General features: G+C 36.1%; 1 protein-coding gene across 1 annotated transcript in view; it reads left to right on the plus strand.

Annotated features, from left to right (window-relative positions):
* The window catches only part of ATP9B (ATPase, class II, type 9B), a 151,650-nt gene that overhangs the window by 88,814 nt on the left and 40,049 nt on the right, over positions 1-22,787 (plus strand). Inside the window, exons 11-12 of the mRNA XM_010008700.1 lie at positions 6,768-6,928; positions 17,530-17,672. Coding sequence (XP_010007002.1) covers positions 6,768-6,928; positions 17,530-17,672 — 304 coding nt within the window. The remainder of the gene's footprint in view (positions 1-6,767; positions 6,929-17,529; positions 17,673-22,787) is intronic.

Here is a 22,787-nt window from a genome sequence, read left to right on the forward strand (position 1 = left end):
TTCTTTAGATTAATTCCTAATGAAAAAATTGCCATGTGTATTTTGCTAACCTTAGCTCTGACCTCTCTCCCCCTAATCCTACTGGAATATAAACTTTTTAAAAACTATATTAATCTCTGCTAACAGCTTCATTTAGTCTATGGGAAGGTGAGTTACTAACACCTTGTTTTTAACATAGAGTAAGCAAATGTTGTATTTCTTTAAATGCATTATTTCAAATGTTTGTTTAATTTCAAATATGTCTTTGAAAAAGCTGCAACGTTTTCATGCCATTTATGAAATCTTGCTGAACATTCAATGTGACATCTAAATAAAACAATTAGGTCTTTACAGTGACAAAAGTGCATGCAGCTTTTAGATGGAGAAGTTATTTAGACTAGTCAGCTGCAAGTTTCCACAGATGAAAAAGCTAGTTGTTGCTATCAGTTTCTTAGGTCCCTTTTATAATCATTTTTCTTGAAGGAAATAGTGCCTCTTACTGAGCTATTTCATTTACTTTTTATGCATATAGCACAATTTTTTATACACAGTAAGAACTTTGAGAACTGTTCATATGCTGGTTTTGCGCTTAGTTCGGCAAAGATTATTTTAATTTGTGAGAGAATAAACTGTGGTTGTTTTTAATCTGTTTAGACTTGAAAAAATGCCATCTCCATTGAGTGTGTTTTAATAATGGCACATAATGTGTAAAGCTCCTTCTTCTGTCTTCTGATTGTTAAAAAGAACTCATTACATGACAGTGTGCTAGAAGGGTCTTGAGTTGAAGCTGGTGATGATCAAGCTTAAAGAAGATACAACAGGCATTTGTAAAAGTTACAGATTAAATATAAATTTGAAGATTGTGTTCCCGTGTAAAATCAAACATCTTTAAATCCTGGTCTTTTTTCCCCTCAGAATTCCATTACCAATTTTCATCAGATGATGTGAGCACTTAGAAACTCTGAATGTCTTCTGTATGAACTCTTGTGTGCTTCAGTTGTTCTGTTGCTGTTTTTTTTATTATTCTTTTTAAAAATGTATGCCTTCAGAGTTTTGCCGTGTGAATGCTTTTGGTTGTTGAAGTCACCAGTAGTTAAAATTTTTGAAGTAATTATTCTAAATTAATGGGTAGTCTTTGGAAAATGTTTTTGATTGATACCTCCTAGTAGGAGGAGGGTAAGTTACTAATATGGCACAATCCCTGTATGGATTAAGAAGCCGTTAAAATTTTCAGTTCCTTAATATCCTCTGTGAGTTATTTTAGTGTAAGGATTTAGGTGTATGAAGTGTAACTGAACATTTCAAACTAAATGAGGTAAATGCAGTCAGAGGAGGAATATCTTACAGAAATACAGGTTGCTCTGTAAGGGTACAGTGCTGTGCTTAGAACTTCATTACTGACACGGAGCTTTGGAAAACAAGAGCTAACACCAGTCTTGAGCACCCTCTGCTGACCAAAGTATACATGGCATTTCTTTAACAAGAACTTTGCCACAAGACTCCTTTGTAGCCTTCAGCCAAAGTAGAGAAATAAGGCAGAGGCAAGCATCTGCGATTTGGGTTCATTGTTATAGGTAATGACTGGTTCTAAAAAAAGGCATCAAATGGATGGATACTCAGAGACAGTGGGATAGTAAACTGCAAAAGTGCTAACGAAAATTAGATTTCTCATCAACGAGGTATCAAGAACTCTCTCATTTTGATCTTTTGAAACATAGTATTTTACTATACCTAGAGTAAATTGTTGGCATGATGATGAATTGGGACAAAATTGAAAAATAGGTGTTCTTAAGAAGGTTATGAAATTGGTCAGTACTGGTAATTTTGAGTGTCTCACTTAAAGCAATTGAGTCCACTATTTAAGTAAAGTAGTGAACATAGCACAATTACAGTTTTTATTGTAGTAGAATAACTAGAGAGGACTAAGCACCTCTAAAAACCTGGAGAGGACTTTGAAGTTTCACTTTGACTGTTGAAACTGAGATGAAGTTGAGTCTGGAAAAGGCAATATAAAAGTATAAAATGGACAAGTAAAAGAGAAAGAAAAAATATTTTAAGTTTTCATTTTCTTTTATCATGACAGATATTACTAGCTACAAGAGGGAATTTTGTTTCTGAAGTGATTATTTCAAACAGGGTTATATGTAGTTATGAACAGCTTGTTGAAGTAAGAACAGGCAAGTCAGAAGAGTAATTTGAAAGTGTAATAAACTTTGGCTTTAAGAGGTTTTAAAACTCTTTTTTGCAGTACACGTCAAAATAGTCAATAGCCATGTATTTCTTCTTGAGTTTTAAAATATTTCTGTTGTTTTAAATGCTTATGTTTTGGGTGTGGGCTATTTTTTTAAAGAATAGTCAAAGAATTATAATTTTTTTGAAGCTACAGTTAATGCTAAATATCTAAAAATGTTTCTTGGAATCAGTGTAGAAGTAACTCAGTTCGATAAAGTGCAATGTTATTATAATGCTTAATACATCACTTGCATTATAGTTAGTGTGAAAGATACATACTTTTTTTTGCCAAAGGAAATACAGAAAGTGTTACAGAAAATTAATAAATAGACTATTTTTTGGTTGTTACTTTTGTATAACGTCTCTTGAGTGGACTGAGTAACTGAAGTTTATTTTAGCTTTACTAAATCAAGTAGAACCCCCCATGCACCACTGCCATTATTGCCCTAACTCTAAAATAAATAAAACATGTAATTTGTTTTTAGTACTTCAGAAAATGTTTTAAAGGTTTGTCATTGTTGGTCTTTGCTATATTTTGTTTGCTTTTTCTACCTATGCAAGATTTGGTAGGGTTTAAGTTAATCAAGACAGGCTTGTAAAGAAACATACTTGTCAGACCATTATGGAGTAGAGTGAATTAAGGAGAGAAGCTTTCTCAACTTGAATTTACTTGCTTTGGTGGTTTTGATTCATAGTTACATTAGCTCAGTGTGGTTACCTGGATTGCTGGGCAGTCAAAAATTTGAATCACAGGAATAACATGAGAATAGGAGACTTAACAAAGAATAAAAATGTAGATATTTTGGAGTTGCTGTACATGTCTTTAGTGTCAAGGATTAATGTAAACAGAGAATGATATGTCTGTTGCCTTTAAACACAGATTAATAATCTGTTGTTCAAAGGTTCAATAGGAAAGGTTTAACAGATCATTAAAAAAAGCCATAAGGATTCATTTATATGCAGCTAGCTGGATGTAGTAGCCTATATAAATATTATTTTTTTTTGTAAATTATGAAATGCCATGAATAATTTTTCTTAGGTGAAACTTGCCTTTGTCAGCCCAAAGAAGATACACTATTTGAATTGTAGTAATTTTAAATACTTACTTTAATGCTTGCATAGCTGTTACATCTAATTTTAGGCTAGAATTAGTGAAAACATTGACTAGTGCTCAAGGTTTAATAAAGTTAAGTTCAGAGTGTATTTTAAGTATAGGCAGGAAAATTTTTATTTTTGTCATGCAAATTAAAACAAAAGTCTCTCAAACATGCATTCCATGAAATTTCATTGTAGTCAATGTGGTGTTTGTCAGTGCAGAACCAGACTGATTACTGAAATATAATTACCTTCATGGAGGAATTTGGTTGGGAGTGGGGGGAACTCTCTCCTAAGGTAGCACCTTAATACTTCACCAGTATTAAAGATGCTTAGAAAAGGCTATTCATGAGCAGTTATTTCTAATGCACTTTAAACTGTAGTTAAATAAAAAATGACTGCAGTAGGCTATTTAGAGAAATCCTTACCATTATGCAACATTTAATTATCAAATTTCACACTTTATTATCCTAGCATTTAAAAAAATTCTTGGCTTCCAAGTAATATGTTTTTGATAATGTTATAATTGTTCTATTACAACAACAGTAGTTTCAGAGGATAATCATTCCCAAAAGTTAAGCATCTAGGGCAGCAGTAGCAACATTGCTGTTCATGTTTTACTGCAGTAGTCAGATTTTTTTGATGCTTTTGGCTTTTGCTAAGTAAGATTTTTTCATAATGTAATGACTTACACCTTCTGGTCCAAAATGTGAAGTTTAGACCTTTAATCATGCTCTCATTCAAAAGTGAAGCATTTTCTAAAGTTTTGAGCTTTTTTGGTGTAAGTAGACAATGACATACTTTTTATTAATGGTATAAGCCATTATTTTACTGAGAACCATTAGCTATTTAAAAGTTTGCGCATAAATTAAAGAGGAGCTAAATGGATTTGCAGTTGTTGCCATTAGTAGCATTTTAGATTATAGAGTCAATTATTGAGTTCATTATCGTAGAACAGCCCCTTTGCAAAACTATTGTGTTTGTCTTAGACATTACATACAAATTTTCCCTTGGAGACTAACATTTCCAGTGGTGTGTTTAATTTTGTTAACACAGTTGTTTCAAATAGAACAAATATTATGACAAGTAAAAGAAAATTTGCTTTTTTGATACTAGAAATAGCACTAAATGTGAAAAATTAATCCAATTCTTAACTTACCTATTTCTCACAGTCTCATTATTCTGGTTATGATTATTTGCAAAAGGACAGAAGTCACTTTCTTAAGATGGTATGTTTTACAAATGCTTTGATAAAATCATAATGCAGTTAAAGTTGTTTACTTATTTTTCCAATATTCAGATGAATTTTAGAGGATGTTAGTGAATTTCTATATTAAATGTATCTGCACAATTCAACAGCATTTCATTAGTTTGAGTGCAGAAGTTGATTAAGTGGAAAGTCACAGAATTAAACTAATTAAGTATATATTGGTACATTATAGTAACTAATTTTTAAGGAATGGAGAATGCATTTCTTTTAAAACTTTCTTTGTCTGCCTTCTTAAGTTGTAGGGTTTTGTAACTCCTTTCAGTTACAGTAAATGAAAACTTTAAAATTGACTATGGCCAGTAATGTGATCTGTATTAGAAAGTATAACATTAGCAGGAAGAAACTAAATATTCTTAAGCAAGAGATGTATCTTGTGAAAATTTTTCATCATCAGCTTTTTTATTCTCTTAATACTTCTCTGAAAACATTTTTGTTGTATTCCAAACTTAAATTCACATCTGTCTTCATCAGTTAGAAAGGTGTTAATGCTTTGAATTGGCTACATATCAGTGTGCAGTGGACTAAATTTAATGTTTCTGTCCAGAAAGTGGCATTCTTTCCAAAGAAGCTCTTTATTCATTTCTATTCTGGGGTGGGGTTTTTACAAGGAGTGTAGGGGGGAGGCTGAGAGGAGATACAGGCTTTCACTACTGTGATGTAGGAAAAAAAAAGTGTGAGGTAGTGGTTATGCATATTGCAAGACAGTGATTCTTTATTTTATTACAAAAAAAGGCCAACTCTAGAAGGCCAGATTAAATCATTCCTTTCACTTTTTAATGGGATTTGGATGAATAGAGTAAAATATGCACTTTGCATTCATTGATAGCATCTTTAGGTTGAGGTAATTGAGTCTTTTTTCCCTGACTGAATGAATAATGACTTCATCTGATCCTCAGCGAGGCCTGAAACTTAGGCTGCCTTTGTCAACGTAAAAAGATCTGGTCTTTGAAACATGCTCTACTTCCCTGGCTTAATTTTTCTTAATTTTAATCCAAAAACCTATTTTTCTCAATAATTCAAGCATAAACTATGTAGTAGTTGAACCAGCGGAAATTGCAAGATATTTGTCCTCGTTGTGCTGCTTTTTAAATGCAGCTGATAAATCAGCCGCTGTGGTCTTCAGCTGCCTGGTTCTCTAGGGAAGGGACAGACCATGTGTAAGCAAGATTGCTGGAATTTTTAAGAACTATATTTAAAATGTTTCTTTTACAGACTGTTTGTTATCTCAGGAAGTGTTATGTTTGACTGGTCTTACTGGCAGGACTTGGAGATAAAAGGGGCATCTGATGGGGCCTAGGAAACTCTTCCTAACATAATTTTCCCACATATTTTACTGACTGCAAGAGCATCCCAAAAAGTGGAGTATAAATACTTAGCTTACAGCATACATTATTGAAATGGTGAGAGTCTTAGTTACATAGCTTAAAAATATTTTTTCTTGAGAAACAGTGGATGAAAGATAGCCTCTCAGTGTTCTTGCTGAAATGTTTTGATATCACATACCTTTTAACTCACAAAAAATTGAAGCTCTGTTTCACTGTTTTGGTCTGAAAATGGATATTCCACTTGACTAATTATCTTTTCTATTCAATAATAACTGAAAGCTTCAGAGAATTAGAAATTATTTCTATGAAATTAGTTAGGATTTACAGACTGGTATGGTAGTATAGTTACAAATTACAGTACACTAGTTATATGAATGAGAATGTAGCTCTGTCACTTTTGTCCATTGTTTTTTGAATCTAACAAGTTTTTGGTCTTCTAGGAGTAAATGAGCAATGGCTGTGCTACAAATACAATACACAGAATCAGTATTTTTGTTGCATGTGTGACAAAAGAAGATTATTCCTTTGTATTTTATTATCTTTACTTGCCTTTCTCCTTGCCCTCCTGTGTTCATATCCTGGATTAGGAAGTGGTGGAGGGATGTAACAGACATAAAGGTATTCAAAAGACCTGCCTGGGACAGTTCACACTGGTTCTGGGAATTTTTACTAGATATTACCACGGAACATCTACTGCATGTAAGCAGAGGAACAATACTTAATTCACTTGTCCAAATGTAGTTAATTGTTTAAAAGAACGTGGATTTTTAATAGGTAGGAATAAAAAGCCAATAATGGCTAATTGTTTGCAAAAGTGACATTTAAGAAAAAGTTATTACTCACTTGATTTATACTTCTTCCTCTAGGTTGGCCTTCTGGATCTGGAGTTGAATCAACTGACCAAAGCCCTGTTTTTGGCTTTAGTTGCACTATCAGTTGTGATGGTAACTCTACAAGGATTTGTAGGCCCGTGGTATCGCAACCTTTTCCGGTTCCTCCTCCTGTTTTCCTATATCATCCCAATCAGGTATGTGTAAGAATAAAAGAAAAACACAGATGTCTAATTTCACTGAATGTGGCTTTCTTGAAATTTATACTTGCTTCTCATTGCCAAGGAAATTGATCTTACCAGGAAGCTGAAGGAGAAGGTGCCAAAAAATCTGCTGATTCTTGAGGGATCACTGTACGGAAAACAATACTGTTGTCTTTTTTTGTATGGTGTTCATCTTCCTGGAGTAATCAGGGTATCTAATCCTTTACCAGCAAAAAAGTATTAATAGGGATACAATCTCGGTATATTTGAGAATGTGGGTTTAGGTGACATATTTAAATGAAATATTAGCTATGTTTCTTAATTTTATTTTTAGTGCTTTAAATACTGAAAGTTTTCCATTTCTCCGGTTAAAATACAGACTTTTTACTACAACAGTGATCAAATTGAATGGCTGAATAATATAGGTGAGCATCTACAATGAGAGGACTTTTAACATGTGTAACCAAGTAGACATGCCCTGAATTAATTCACTAAGCATGAGTACTCTATATTCAAATTGCAGATAAACTGGAACAGGAAATATTATCCCTGTGTGTAACCAAGTCTTCAGTGGACACAGAAGTGAGAACACTGACTCTGAATTTTTTACTTTTTTTTTTCTTGAATGGATATTGCCTGTGCAAAATAGAAAAACTCTCTCTTGTTAAAGTATCCAATGTTTAGATTAAGGTGATGGTTAATTTTAGATTATCTCTGGAGACCTTCAGTTTGAGGTACATCATTCACTAAACCGGGTGGCTAGCCACAGAGTTAGTAGCAACTAAACTATAGATAGGTTTAAGACCTCTCCCCTCAGGTTTGCACACGATATTTAAATTCATGTAGTATACAGAAAAAATGGGAGGATTGCACTAGGCATTTTAATCTAAGGTGACATGACTTATGTGTTACTTTGTTCACATTATTTAAGTACATGCCTATGAGAAGGGTACTCCATCGTATTTGACCAATTTGGTATTCAGGAAGTACCAGTGTTAAGGTTTTATAGCTTAAAGGTCTTGTATTTTTATACTGCTTTTGTGTTGCAAGAGCAACTGATTCTGTTGAGAAGTTGGAGAAGGTTCCAGCAAATCTGCTGGGAAGTTGAGGAGATCTCATTCTAGAAACTGGTCACCTTAGAACAGTTTCTGTTTAACTGGCCCTTGTTTTTTTTATTTTACAGTCACTGTGTTCTTCTGTAATAAACATACTAAGCCAAAAGTTACTAACATGTTTGTAAGACAGATAAATCTTTGTTACCGGATACAAGAGGATTAAGAACATACAGGTAGTGTTAAGTAAATTTGACTTTATATTGACAATTCAACATAGGCCACTGAAAAACATGTTGATTGTGCAGCTCATTTTCAACTCAACTTGTTTAGTGGACTAGTGGAATAGTTCTTTTCCATTCTTACACCTAATGCCATTTTGCAGTTGTTTGTGGGAGATAATACAGGAAGTGGAAGTATTAGAGAATGTGATTGGTTTAGTTCTGAGATGGACCATGTAGTTACTCTATGGAAGATAAGACGGGAATCTGTCAGAAAATCCTTTTCTCTCGAGAGGTTTATCTATTTATATACTAAATTTTCTTGAACTCAGATTATTTGCATACAGGATCATAGAATCATAGAATGAATTGGGTTGGAAGGGACCTTAAAGATCACCTAGATCCAACCTTCCTCCGTGGGCAGGGCCACCTCCAACTAGATTAAGTTGCTCAGAGCCCCATCCAACCTGGCTTTGAACACTTCCAGGGATGGAGCGTCCACCAATGCCATGACCCCATTGTAGAAGGCCACCACATTAGTCAGGCAGGATTTGCCCTTGGTGAAGCTGTGTTGGCTGTCACCAGTCACCCCTTGGTTTTCTGCATGCCTTAGCAGAGCCTTCAGGAGTATCTGCTCCATGACCTTTTCCAGCACCAAGGTGAGACTAACTGGCCTGTAGTTCCCCTGGTCTTCCTTTTTTCCCTTTTTGAAAATGGGGGATGTTTCCCCTTTTCCAGTCAGTGCAGGCTTTGCCCGACTGCCAAGGCTTTTCAAATAGATAAGATAGGTCGCTTCCCACACTGTCAGCAAAATTGACATCTCCAGTCATGCCAATGTTAACATATAACTACACTTCTCTTTATCTCATCTGGATGTTAAGCACGGAATTGAGTTATTCTTTGGAGTGTAAACTCTTGGAAATGAAAAGTATAAGACTAGTAGTACTGAACAACCAGGTGTTGTGCCTTCTCATTATTTTAAAACAGGCATATGGAGAAATAATGAACTTCCCACAGGTGAAGGAAGTGACTGTGGGACATTAGGATTGACTGGTAGAGACAAAGCATATCTGAACTCATGCATGCATTAAATATGTTGATTGATGGTTTCAGGGAGTTCAGGAAGTGTCTAAATACAGAACTTTTTTGCAGTTGTGTTTCGCTTTTGGTTTGCAGAGCAAGGGAAATTCCAGGTACGCAATAAAAATTACTTTCCATGGCCAGCTGTTTGATGAAGATCATCATCAGGAGAAGTTAACTGTTAGCAGAGTTTAACTGATCTCTGTGCAGCCTCTCCTATAATTAATTGGAAGAGGAACTTGATTTTGCTTTGGGGAGCAACTAATTCCTGGTGATTGAACTGTATCCTAAATACTTGTCTAGATCTATATTACTTCACTCTGCGAAGTGTATTACTGTGGGGTATATAAGACTTCAGAAGTATAAGGTAGCTTTAAAAAACCCCAACACAACAATGACAAAAAATTACCCCTGCAACCAACCCCATTCCTTTCCCACTCCCTTCCCAAAAAAACCCAGCCCATAACCTTGCACACATTCTGTAGTGTACAGGAATCAGGAAAAATGGACCAAAAGTAGTAGTAAGCAAACATTCAAAGCTTAGTGCAGCTCTTAAATTTTTTTAAGTTAGAATCATTACACACAAAATGTTTTGAACAGCCCAACACCCTTAGAAATGTTCAGCCCTTAAAAATGGATCTTCTGTAGTTGTCATTTCTTTCTCTCTTACAGAAGAAGCATGGCCCAGAGAGCCTCCTTTTGCAATTTACTTTCCTACAAAGTTAATATATCTGAATTTCTTAAAATTTACTGGGGAAGGAGGATAGAAAGCAACTCCTTGACAGACTGTCCAAAACTAAATTACAAAATTACAGAATGGTTCTGGTTAGAAGGGACCTTAAAGAACATCTAGTTCCAACCCACCTAACGTGGGCAGCGACACCTCCCACCAGACCAGGTTGCTCAAAGCCCCATGCAGCCTGTCCCTGAACACTTCCACAGATAAGGCATCAACTACCTTCCTGGGCAACCTGTTCCAGTGTCTCACCACCCTCACACTAAAGAATTTCCTTCTAATGGCTAACCTAAATCTCCCTTCTTCTGATTTAAAGCCATAGCCCCTTGTTCTATCACTACAAATCCTTGTAAACAGACCCTCCCCAGCTTTCCTGCAGGCCTCCTTCAGGTACTGGAAGGCTGCTATGAGGTCTCTCCAGAGACTTTTCTTCTCCAGGCTGAAAAAGCCCAACTCTCTCAGCCTGTTTACATAGGAGAGGTGCTCCAGCCCTCTGGTCATCTTGGTAGCCCCACTCTGGACTCTCTCCAACAGCTCCATGTCCTTCTTATGTTGGGGGCTCCAGAACTGAACGCAGTACTTTAGGTGGGGTCTCCTGAGAGCAGAGTACAGGAGGAGAATCACCTCCCTTGACCTGTTGGCTACACTGCTTTTGATGCAGCCCAGGACACTGTTGGCTTTCTGGGCTGCAAGTGCACATTGCCAGCTCCTGCCAAGCTTCTCATCAACCAATACCCCACAGTCTTTCTTCTCAGAGCTATTCTCAGTCCATTCTCCACACAACCTGTACTTGTGCATGGGGTTGCCCATGCTGCTTTTGATGCAGCCCAGGATGTGGTTGGCCTTCTGACTGCAGGCACCCACTGCTGACTCATGTTGAGCTTCCTGTGCCCCATCACCCCCTCCCCAAGTCCTTCTCCTCAGAGCTGTTCTCAGTCCATTCTCCACACAATCTGTATTTGTGCATGGGTTTGCCCTAACCCAGGTGCAGGACCTTGCACTTGGCCTTGTTGAACTTCATGAGATTGGCACGGGCCCACCTCTCAACCCTGTCAAGGTCCCTCTGAATGGCCTCCTTTCCCTCCAACAGCTCAACCATAACCACACAGCTTGGTGTCATCATCAGACTTGCTGAGGATGCACTCAATTCCACTGTTCATGTTGCACAGATATTGACAGTCCCAGTACAAATCTCTGAGGAACTCCACTTATTGCTGGTCTCCATCTGGACATTGAGCTGTTGACCACAATTCTTTGAGTGCAACCATCCAGCCAGTTCCTGATCCACCAAGTGGTCCATCCATGGAATCCATCTTTCCAGTTCAGAGATGAGGATTTCATGTGGGACAGTGTTGGATGCTTTGCATAAGTCTGGATAGATTATGTTAGTTGCTCTCCCCTTGTCCACTGAGCCTGTGACCCCGGTGAAAATCATTAATATAAAAATCAAATCCTGGATCATACAAATATGGAAAAGGACATTTTATTCAATATGCTTCTGTGTATTCAGGAGGTTCAGGGAGCTCACACCTATGCAGGACTGTAGCATCTATCCAGCAGCACCAAGCAGCCATGCTGCTTTCAAACATACTGTAGTTTGTGCTGTCCATGTTGGAGCTCTTATCTGTAAAACATATATATGTGAAATTACCAGTACATGTAATCTCACATATTCAGGCAGAATATATATTAGATATATTATGCAAAGCTTTCAGTTATAGTTTGCTAAAGAGCTACTCATAAAGATTTTTAAACAATCGTTAAAAATGAGTATTGTGCTTCTGTGCCGTACCATGATATATAATGCAGTCTGTATAGAAACTGAAAAATATCTTATAAAGCTGCTGGATATTTTACAACTTACTTTTGACTTCTTCATGCAACAGGAGCTATGATGTGTCTCTCGCATGCTAAGAGTAAGTCTTACCCTGCCCAGTATGTTGTTCTACTACTGCCTGAGCTAGGTTTGTGCTTTTGTTATGTCTGATGTTCATGTTACATAGAGAAAGCACAATCAGTTTAAAGAAAAAGTTATTTTTAAACTCCTCTATTGCAGTAGATCTTTTTCCTTTCTAAGTTTACAACATTGCCTAATTATTTCTAGTTGCTTTTCTGTTTCTAATTTAATAAGTACTACAGTAAGTCATGGCAAATTTGTTTAGAATACACTAGAAACGTTAATGTTTCAAAATTATTTATATTAGACATCTAATTTCAACATTGTTGCAGTTGTATAAAAAGCTTAGTGAAAGAAGGCATCTAGCCTGATAAATGTGAAAATAACAAATATTTTTAATAGTTATTCTGAGCTGCATATGCTGCATCTCTTCTGCCAAGGTGCTCATTTGATGCACTCAGCTGTCTTTTCAGCATATAAGAAATTAATAGATTAATTTTCTCATTACCTCCTGAGGTTTTAACTTCTACCTGTGTTACAATATCTAATTATCTGTACCAAGGTTGAATGTGGCCCTTGGAAAACTTTATGTGCCACAGTTACACAGTTAGCAATGCAGGGTTGATGCACATTTTTTTTTGCCACACATCTTTTTATTTTCTACAGCATAAACCTGTAGAACTGAGTTATCTTTGAAAGTTGCATTCGTTGCCTGTGTTTTGTGTAAAGTGCTATGTGTACCTGCTTTAATTTCCTTTCTATGCTTCTGTAATAGACAAAAATCTAGAAAAAATAGTCCAAGAGAACTAGTGAGACCAATTCTGAAGCATAAAGAGCACAGAGGCTCTTCTCAGGAGAATCAGACAGACAGCAGAGAAAACTAAATAAATATGTATATAGTGGTCAAAACAAAAAAGGAATACAAATTTCCTCCCCAGATTAAATATGAGAGAATCGAATTAGGGGAAATTAGAGGGTTATGCTATGGGTTGTTTGTGTTTCTTTTTTAATTTGGATTTTGGTAGAATATTGTGTTTCAAAGAAGTAACTTCTGTTCTATTTTTCTTTGTTAGTCCCAATTAATAGGAGTTATAGGCTCCAAAAATTGCTTTCTCTGAAGATACAGCTTTCTAGGCATGTTGAAATTAAAACACTTCTGGTTGTTTCTTGACCAGTAATTTTTAAATTATTCCTTTTTGTTTTCTAGATTGTAAATAATGTGTATGTGTGTGTATAGTTTATGGCTGTTTTGAGCAGCCATATGAGAGAGTTAGGGGGTATAGCCATAAGGGATTGGATACTATTTTGGATAGTAATGTGACCCAAATATGCTATTCAGTATTTCAGTTAGAAAGAAGTCCTGAAAAGAAAAAGGCTACATCTCAATTACTGCTTTAGTTTAAAAATTGGTTACCAGTATGGGTACTCATACTCTATCTGGAGTTTTAACAGAGCTTTGTTTTTTGCTGTGAAATTTCTGCTTGCATAGAGAACTGCTCAGGAAGTTTTTCCTGCCCACCGCAGCTCAAACAAAATTATTGTACAATTTTGATTTAAATTCATACTTGATTTTTATTAGGCACAGAATCACTTTGTTTATAAAATAGTCTTTGCTAACTTCATTAGGTCTTGATTGCTTTTCACTGAGTCGTGAAATGCAGGATGTTTCTGGAGTTTCTAAATGTATTTGTCTGTAACTTTCTCAATGAAGGCCCTTGCTTATTACCAAATTTGTTCATTTTAGCAAAAACAAACAAACAAACAAAATCAATCAGAAATCTTTACAAGGGGACCTAATGTCATTACCCGTTGGGAAAAAATAAAATCTAGAAGTCCTGTAAATATGAGTTTGCTTAACCTAAACCACTACTGATGTTTTTGAGGGAATAAAAGCAAAAGTATTTGGTTTGAACTTGTAGTAAAAAGCGGTGTGGATTCTAAAATACTGTTACTGTTTCGTTCTGAAGCTTAATTGTAGAGGAATGCCTCTCAATGGAATAAATACTTAAGTTGGATAAAAGTTGCCTTGGGTTTGCCTGCTCTAGAGTAACAACTAGTCCTGAGGTTGAGAGACAAGAAACTCTACCCTGTTACACTCACTCAATATTCCCGTTCTCTGCAACAGCCTTCAGATACCTGTATTAACATACTGTGTCTAAAGATTGCATGTTAATTGGGTTGCTGAAATCAGTGTGACTGATGCAGCAGTGTGTTGATGCTACATAGGCTGTTCTGTACATTTCCAGTAATGATTTAGATGTCTTTTAATGATGAATGAAATTGAGAAGGATTTAAAATCTGGTGAGTTTAATTATTTTTTTTTTGTTATAAAATGAGGCTTCATAAAATATGCGAAGGATTTATGACAAATGGTAGTGTTCTGAGGCACTGAAAGTGGTTTGGTGTTCGGTAAGCTTAGTATCCTTTTTTGTGTGTGTAAAAATTCTTAGACTTTTCAGTCAAGTATCTCCATCTATTCCTGTGAAGCTCTATTGGAGAGATTCTATTTTGAAAGCAAACTCAGTGTTGATAAACTGCGATCATTTTTAGTGTTACGGCAGTGCCCAGAATGTGCTAGCTGATAACTACCATGATTTCAAAGGCAAAAATTTCCTCTTAAGACGCAAGCACCAAGTGAAGGAAGTCAGAGCAGGATGAAATGTACAAAGTTTAGAATTAATACTAACAATTCATCTATAACCCTCTTTTATTTTGGTTTATTTCTGTTTAATTCTTTATTCATCTTAACAATTCAAGCATGTACCTACTGTATCTCTGTGTTCCAGAAAGCTGTCTTGGACTGTACTAATCACTGGGGAGATGTTACTTCTCTGGAGATCGGTAGTGTCAGTGTTCTGTTAGTTGCATCAGCGTGAAGGAGTACACTGATCCATTCAGCAGTGCATGCTGGAAAGCTAGGGTAACTTCTAAAGTGCCTTAGTGCTTTGAAGTACGAATTTCTTCTCAACGGTCAGCAGGAGAAGCTGGGTTGTTTTTTATTCCTCCTTACCTTTAAATCATATTTGAGATTACAATTAAAAGCATGTAGAAAGTGTTCAGAATATCTAAACCAGGTAATACACATGCTTATAGAAGATGTAAGTAAAAATATTAAGTGTACTTAAGCTTTGAGTGACTTTTCTGATTTAACCTTATGGATGCATTTTCTTCTCTCTGGATGACTTTGTAGGTCTCCATTGGTAGAGCAGCCATGTGGATTTCTCTCTTTGTGTGCCAGGTACCTGAGATTGGAGCTCTTAAATAGCTTTTATTGTAGAATTCCTGCTCCAGTAGGCCAGGCAGAAAAAAATGTGTTTATAGCCAAATGCCTCATTGAAGTGGGGTGATGAGTGGCTTTCATCCTTCACTTAACTCCACTTACTCCTAGCTAAAGCAGATGTCTAGCTGTTCTGAAGTAACATAAGTGTGCTTCTCTTTCTCCTCTCAAGCTAGACAGCATCCTTTGTACTTAACTGGCTAACTAGCAGGTTGTCCTTAAGAAGTGTAAATCTTTTGCTGTTTCTTCTGTTGACTAATATGTATTTTGGTGTGAAGTGTGATATATTGTTTCTTACATTTTTTCTAACTGTGCAAGTTAGAACATGTACATAATGCAAGTACTGGTTGCTCAGTACTGCTTCTGGATTGAGTAAAACTGTATTTAGCCAGTAAGGCAAGTAACTTCCAATATATTCTCCTTGTTATACTGTAACATTTTTAAGAAAAATAACCTGGTAGAGTGCTCTGTCTGTTGTGTGTTTTTGTGCTGGAACATGCGTTGTCTTTTGCTGGAGAGGATATAGAATAAACTGAATTTTTTCATTGTGTTGAGACTTCGATCTTCTCATATTTCTAGTTAAATGCATCTCTGTATGGGATATTGCAGTTTGTGACTCACTGTTTCTTCCACTGTTGCCTCAGGTAATTCACAATCACTCTCTTGCTGTAATTGCAAGTGGATAGGTGAAAACTTCATGACTGCTGTTTTGGTTATGCTGTAAAGCAGCACTTCTCTTACAAAAGATTTGAAGTGCAGTGTTTCGACCTTGATATATACTTTTCAACAGTTTTAGGAGTCATGTTACTGTAAACCTGTTACTGAACTTGGGACTAAGTCCTGTGCCCTGGGTGAATTAGCCACAGGTAGTTCATGTAGCCATGTTCCTAGCTGTTTTGTCTGTATTTCTGTTAAAGCAGAGTCAACAGAAATGAACATGTGCCTGTTTCTTAGTTACCATTCCTCTGACATGATAGCAGGAACGTGGTACTTAGAAATAAATCTGAATGGAAAGTAGCATTTTAAAGTTTTAGAACAAGATTGCATGGAGTTCTCAGTTGGAACATATAACTTGGGCCAGAGCAATGTGATTAACGTTATCTCTGACTGCCGTGGTCCATATCCTTGGCGAGCCGGGAATGAATACTGCACACCAATGTGATGTTAGTTCAGTCCAAGTTTATTTAGCTGCGTGCAGATTATATAATCTCAGGACAGTGTGCAGGCTGTCCATCCAGCAAAGTAAAGCTCTTAATTGGTTAATATACATTGTTCACGCATCCCCAATCCCCTTTTGATTGGTCACTACTTTAAGCCCTTTATCTGACTCCCTGTCCTGTTTACCTTACTACCTGAATCTACATAGCAAAGCCTCACTAGTTCCCATGAGAACAACCTTCCCTGTTCCTCCGGCTGCCTGATGTTTAGTCTAAAGTTTCTCATAATCTTTCAGCACAGCCAGGGCCCCAACATCTGACCAGCATGAGTGAAGACTTTTTTTAATACAACATGGGAATACAAGGTGCAATTAATTCTTGTCTGATGTAGATATGGAAATATTAACAAATACATATGCAGACAAGAAGTGAACTGGAAAAAAAAGATGTTTTATTTTGCCCTTCTATGTATAATCAGTAAAACTTGTTGCAAATTACAGTTTCTAACACCCAAAAGTTCCACATTGCTGCAGGCAGAGCAGCTCCAGCCCACATGCTGGAGGTACATTTCACTGCTTGGTCACTACTCTCTTTTTGCAATAGATGGCCTCGGTAACTGCATTTTGGGAAGGACAACAACATTGTTGGTTGGTTGTGTTTGAAAAGAGAAGTTGGCAAGTACAGTTATGCTTTGCTAAAGAAAAAAAACCTAAACTTTTTAAAAATAGTGACTTGAAAAGGTACCGAAGTATTTGTACTTCTACATCATAAAGAAAACGGGTTTCGGATTTTTTTAACAGGCAACAACTATGACTCGAATAATGATCTTGTCTAGTTCATAAAGTGTATACACTATTCTCATCTCTTTAAGTGTAGCAATGTAATTATGTCAAGAATCTTCACAAAGTGTTGCAGTCTGCCCCATGCCGGAGACATGGTATTGTATTTGTTTGCATTGTAGTAGCTTCTAGAACTCTGGGATGGAGCCTGAAATTTCTAGTGTGATATGTACTCTAGAAACACATAGTAAAAGTGTTCCAAAATTTTTGTTGCTTATAGTCTTCAGAATTTTTGTTTTTCAGGTATCCTAAAAAGAGCTTTAGTTTTGTTTTTATGGTTGTAACTTTCACTTTGCCTAATATTCACACTAATTATGATAAAAATTTCCTTTGCAGTTTACGTGTGAACTTGGACATGGGTAAGGCAGCCTATGGGTGGATGATTATGAAAGATGGCAACATTCCTGGAACAGTTGTTCGAACTAGCACCATACCAGAAGAATTGGGACGGTTAGTTTATTTACTAACGGATAAAACAGGTACATCAGGTTACAATTTTGAAATACATTTTTTATAATATTTCTAAACTTTATTCTCTATTTGAGTATGTTACTGTAAGAGCAGAGTTAGACTTCTGGTTTTTATTTTTCAGTAAAATTTTAAGCATATGCTTGAAGACTTTGTACCAGTGCAAATAGGCTTAGGTAGGGTGCTACTAAAATGTCAAAGTCAGTATTTGGTAGTAATGTGATTTATTGCATCAGGGACACTCCTGCTATAGCTACAGGACACAGGATAGTATTAACACGAGTGACATATCTTACTCTAAAAAGACTCTGGATTAGCACTCAGCATGCTTTCTTATTCTGCACCTCATTTCTACTGCAATACTGTATTATAGTAAACAGTTAACAGTGGCCTTTGAGAGAGCAAGTCATTTCCAGAACAAGTCGTAGGATCAGCCTCCAAACTTACCTGTAATCCCCATGAAGTTAGTTGTTCTTTATGTTACAAAGACCGGTTCTAGAGGTTCTGTATGATTTTACCTTCATCACTGTAACCTGTACCTGGCCTGGTATCCTGGAAAACCCAGCCCTTACCAGGATTAGGAGGTAGGTAAGTGTGTGAAGAAGTAGCAGCTTGTGCTGTCTGCTGTTATGACTGAAACTTGTTACTGTCTCACAATGCTCTTACTTCTAGAAGTATTTAAGGAATTTTAAAGTTTATTTCAGAAAATATCATAATTAATAAGTTAAATTCTTCAGCTAATACATTACTTTTCCTTTCTTGATTCTTTCCGAGATTGAATAAATCAGTTATGGTAGACATACTAGATTTTTATAAGAAGCTGAATTGAGAAAATTTTTTATTGAACAGCTGAAGAAATGTTTTGGTGTTTTCAAGTAAAATACAATTCAAAATGGTGAGAAAGTGTTTGGGGGGAGGCCAGGGGTTGACTGCTGTTAATACTGTTCAGAAAGTGTAATACACAGTTTACATGTCTTTCTGCTTGAAATAGTTCCATGTTTCCTCCCATGCTTAACACTTCCATTACTGCATATTTTGAAATGAAATGTAAATTTAGTATATTGTCACATTTTCAAACCACTTTTTTTCTATAGGTACATTTGTTATCCTGTACACTTCTGAATGCTGTTGTTCTATTTCATAGAACACAGAAAAATGCCACCTTCTTTCTTAGCATGTAGAAAAGTGTATTGCTTATTATAGTGTGGTAGTTTTTCAAAGCAGGTGAACAATTCTTCTTTTAAATAGTTTCATATCAGTTAGCTAATGATTTGCATGCTATTTGAAACTGTTTATTGATGTTAATTGCACCCTTCATCATGATAATTTATGTAACTTTTAGAGTGCGGTCTCATTGAAGGCTTGAAATATGTAATTTACAGCAGAAAAAGGGAAGTATGTTTAAAAATAATGAATTTTCAAATCAGAGCAGTAGATTTCATTTGCCTAAAGCACTACTTTGTAAGTAAAAAGAATGTATCATTATTAAACTTTTCTGATAGAGAATCCATTTCCTATACCAAACCTGAGATACCATTCAAGTGTTGAGACATTCTGCTTACATTTGGACTGCACTGAAGATTTTAAGAATCTTGGTAGATAAAATGCTAACAATTCACTCTACAATGCAGGAATTATATTCTGACCCTGGTGACTAGTTTATGTTCTGAGGCACATGGATCAGTGTACTATCTTCTTTTCCTCAAGCTGTATGCATCTACTATCCTGTTCGAGGAACAGAAGTTTATTGGGAGAAAAAAGAGGAAGCTGCTGCAGTTGTACTTCTAGAAGGACAGCAGATACATATAAACTAATACAACAGTAGTTAAAAACAAAGTTTTTCTCCTTTAATTTTTTTTACAACATAAAATTAATTGATACTGGATTTTTTGAAACAAAAATATTGCTTTACATCTATAAAGCTTTGAAAAGATACATTTTATCAACTTGTATATGCAAAGAAAAGCAGCTGTTTTGTTTCTATTAGTTGTTTGGTTTTGGTGCATAGTTTTGATTTTTTGGTGCTTATTTTAAAGGGGTTTAATACTCAAATGGCTTTTACTGGCGAATGTGTTTATGTACACGTAAGGAAGGTCTGAATCTGTAAATTAATGATGTAAAAATGAAAATAAAACAGTGTTCTGGTACAGTAGTTCCAAAACTATTTGCACTATCAGTCCGTAGTCTCACCCACTGAACTTTTATCCAAGTGTTAGCTGAAAGCTGATGTAAGTGAAGGTAAGCCTGGAGCCCAGCAGACCTCACCAGCTTCGGAACACTGGCTGCCCATGCAGACCACAGTCTTCAGATCCCAATGGGAATCACTGCTCAATTTTATTAGTCTTGAATGCCTTGTAACTTTTAAACTATTTTAGATGCTGGGCAGACATGTAGCGAAGTATATCAGTAGCAGCTGCCAGTTCCCTATCCTGAATACATTTGGTCTCATTTTGTATTTTATTGTAAATGTGAAACATACTGTTAAGTAATGAACAGAATCTGTACAGTTAATCCATGATTGCACTGCATGATGTTCATGAGAGCTAGCTTCAGTACTCTGAATTTTCAGCTCTAGTCATGTAAACCAGTTGGTTCTATTCTTCTGCCTACTTAAGGGCTTGGCTGCTCTAGATAAATGTAAACAGGTGAAGTTTTCCTCAGTATTGAAAATGAAAAGGATCCAAAGAACTGTCTGCAAAAATCTTATATTATAGTCCAAGCTTCACTGGAAATAATTGTTGAATCTAAGGAGCGTTGCATTGCTAACATAATTGCAAGGTAGTTCTTTGTATGATTGTAAATTGGGTTTGTGCTTCATCAATAAGCTTTTTGACAAGAAGCGTCCATCACAGTGGCGCTCTCATTTGCCACAGCAGAATAGAAAATGAAGTATCCCAGTAATTGCATTATAGTTTCCTTATTGTGGGACAAGAAAGCAATGTCGTATAATTAGGTTTGATTGGAGTGCATGTTTCCGGTAAGATCTGAAATTAATGATGTTGCTATAGTGACACATCTGCGGCCACCAGTGCGTGAAACATAAAGTAATTCGTTCGACAAGAGAAGACATCTGTTAACTGCAAGGATGCAGAGCATATTGACACTGACCAGAAATACTAGACATTATGTGATAAATGAACAAATGATGCTGAAACAGGAGGACAGATAATATGTACTTAATCTGCTGGGAGAACTTTAATCTTCTCACTGGTTGCATTTGACAATGCCATTGTTTAAAGAACAATGCTGCAGAGAACTCATAAATTTTAAAACTTAACTCAGGGTGCAGCCTATTAAAGCAATACATTAATTCCTTTGTTAGGGAGTTTTTATCTTCATGTAGAACAAAGCCATTACTAAAAACACCCTCTGAAACAACAGGTTTTTTAGGACTCACGTTTTAATTATAGCATCCATTACCCAAAATGCCATGTTGTTTGGACTTGAATCACATACGTTTGACAGAAAGGCGTTGTCAGTTATTGGGGGGGGGAGTCCAGGGAGGGTGGTTTCCAGCATTTTCCAAGGGCAGCTGAGCATGATATCCCATGCTCTCCAGGCTACAAAAAGATTCTATTAATGAAAGAAAACTAAAGAAATCTGGCAGTATTTATTGAATTTTTTGGTTGCTTAGGAAGTGGGATGGCAAACCTTCTGCTGTTTATGACAACAACCATAGTATTCAGATAAAACAAACGCAGTCTTCCAAGTGCACTTATTTACTGATGCATACTCTTGTATTTGAGTTCTGTAATTAACGTTTTAGTGGGTGTTTGGACCGAATTAGATACTTAACAGATACAGCAGTTGAACACGTGCATAGAGCAATGGGATTCTTGATTTTCTGGGAAGGCCTTGTGCTAGAGGTTGGTTTATATGGGCTTTTTCATTAAATGTGTCTGGTGTGATGTAGTTTTAGAACAATGAATGTCAGTAATTGTTTCTGAAAATTAATCTTTTAAGGTATACTTTAATTGAGTCTTTATCCGTTCAACGTAAGCTATCACAGAGAGAGCAATTTAAAAATATGCTGATGGAATAACTTAATTTTGGTGGATATTCATGCTGTTGTCCTTGCACTTCCTCTGCCTCTATGATTTCAGTAGTACTAAAGTTGCAGAGTGAGGAAAGAAGGCTAGGAATGGAAAGGTTTTATGGAGAGATCTTACAGGAAGCACCCAGACATGCATTCAGAGTCGATCAGCCAAAGGAATCCTTACTTTCTGGCTTCTGTTGGACTTCCATCGACTGAAAATACAGTGTGTACCTAATGAGTATGGCTGTCACTCTTAGACATTGTTACCGTTCTTGTGAGAGGCAGGAGGTGCACAGGGAATAGCTACTGCTATTCATCTCTGTGTTAACTGTTACCTCTACTGTTACCTTCTGCCCAGCAAAGAATTAATGTATCTTTATGTCTTTGCCATCATTCTTAATTAGTTGTAATGGTATTTGGTTTGAGTTTTTGTTTTTGTTCATAAATGAAGCAGGTGAGTGAGCAGACATATTCTATATATCTTTACCATGAGGTTTTTTGTGTTTTTTTTGCATTCCATACTGGGTAATATTTTGTTCCAGGGTTCACAGAAAGAATTTGCATCTCTAGATTTTTTCCAACAGTCTAATTACTAAAAGCTTTGGGCCCGATCGCCCTTAAAGTTTCCATAAAATGTTCGTATTTACACTGGTTTTTTATCTTCTTAAGCAAATAGCTCGAAGCACTCATATTTTATAGAAAGTTACTGAGGCCTCTTGTTTTCTCACAACGTTATTAATTCTTCCGCTTCACATTTTTCTTCCTGGGTTTTTTTGGCCTTTTTAGGTTGTTGGTATTGGTCCAAATTACCATCTAGTAATATAGGATCAGAAAGAAATGCATCTGCTTCTCAAAAGCAAAATAAAAAACCTCTACTGCTCTGTTGTGAATCACATCTGTTGCCACCCAGGGAATGATGCCTTCAGGACTTTTCCTTAGAAATTAATTTCCTCTTTGCCTGCTTTACTCTGTGTTTAATGATACAATTGTAGGCAACAGAAAAAAAAAAAAGGCTCTTGGCTTCATTGAAGAGCATACTAAATTTTTCTTCAGCAATTGTGTACTAACTTTTTGTCACAATATTTTCCTT

Source organism: Chaetura pelagica, unplaced genomic scaffold (genome assembly GCF_000747805.2).
Source record: "Chaetura pelagica isolate M959 unplaced genomic scaffold, ChaPel_1.0 scaffold332, whole genome shotgun sequence".
Taxonomy (NCBI): Eukaryota; Metazoa; Chordata; class Aves; order Apodiformes; family Apodidae; genus Chaetura; species Chaetura pelagica.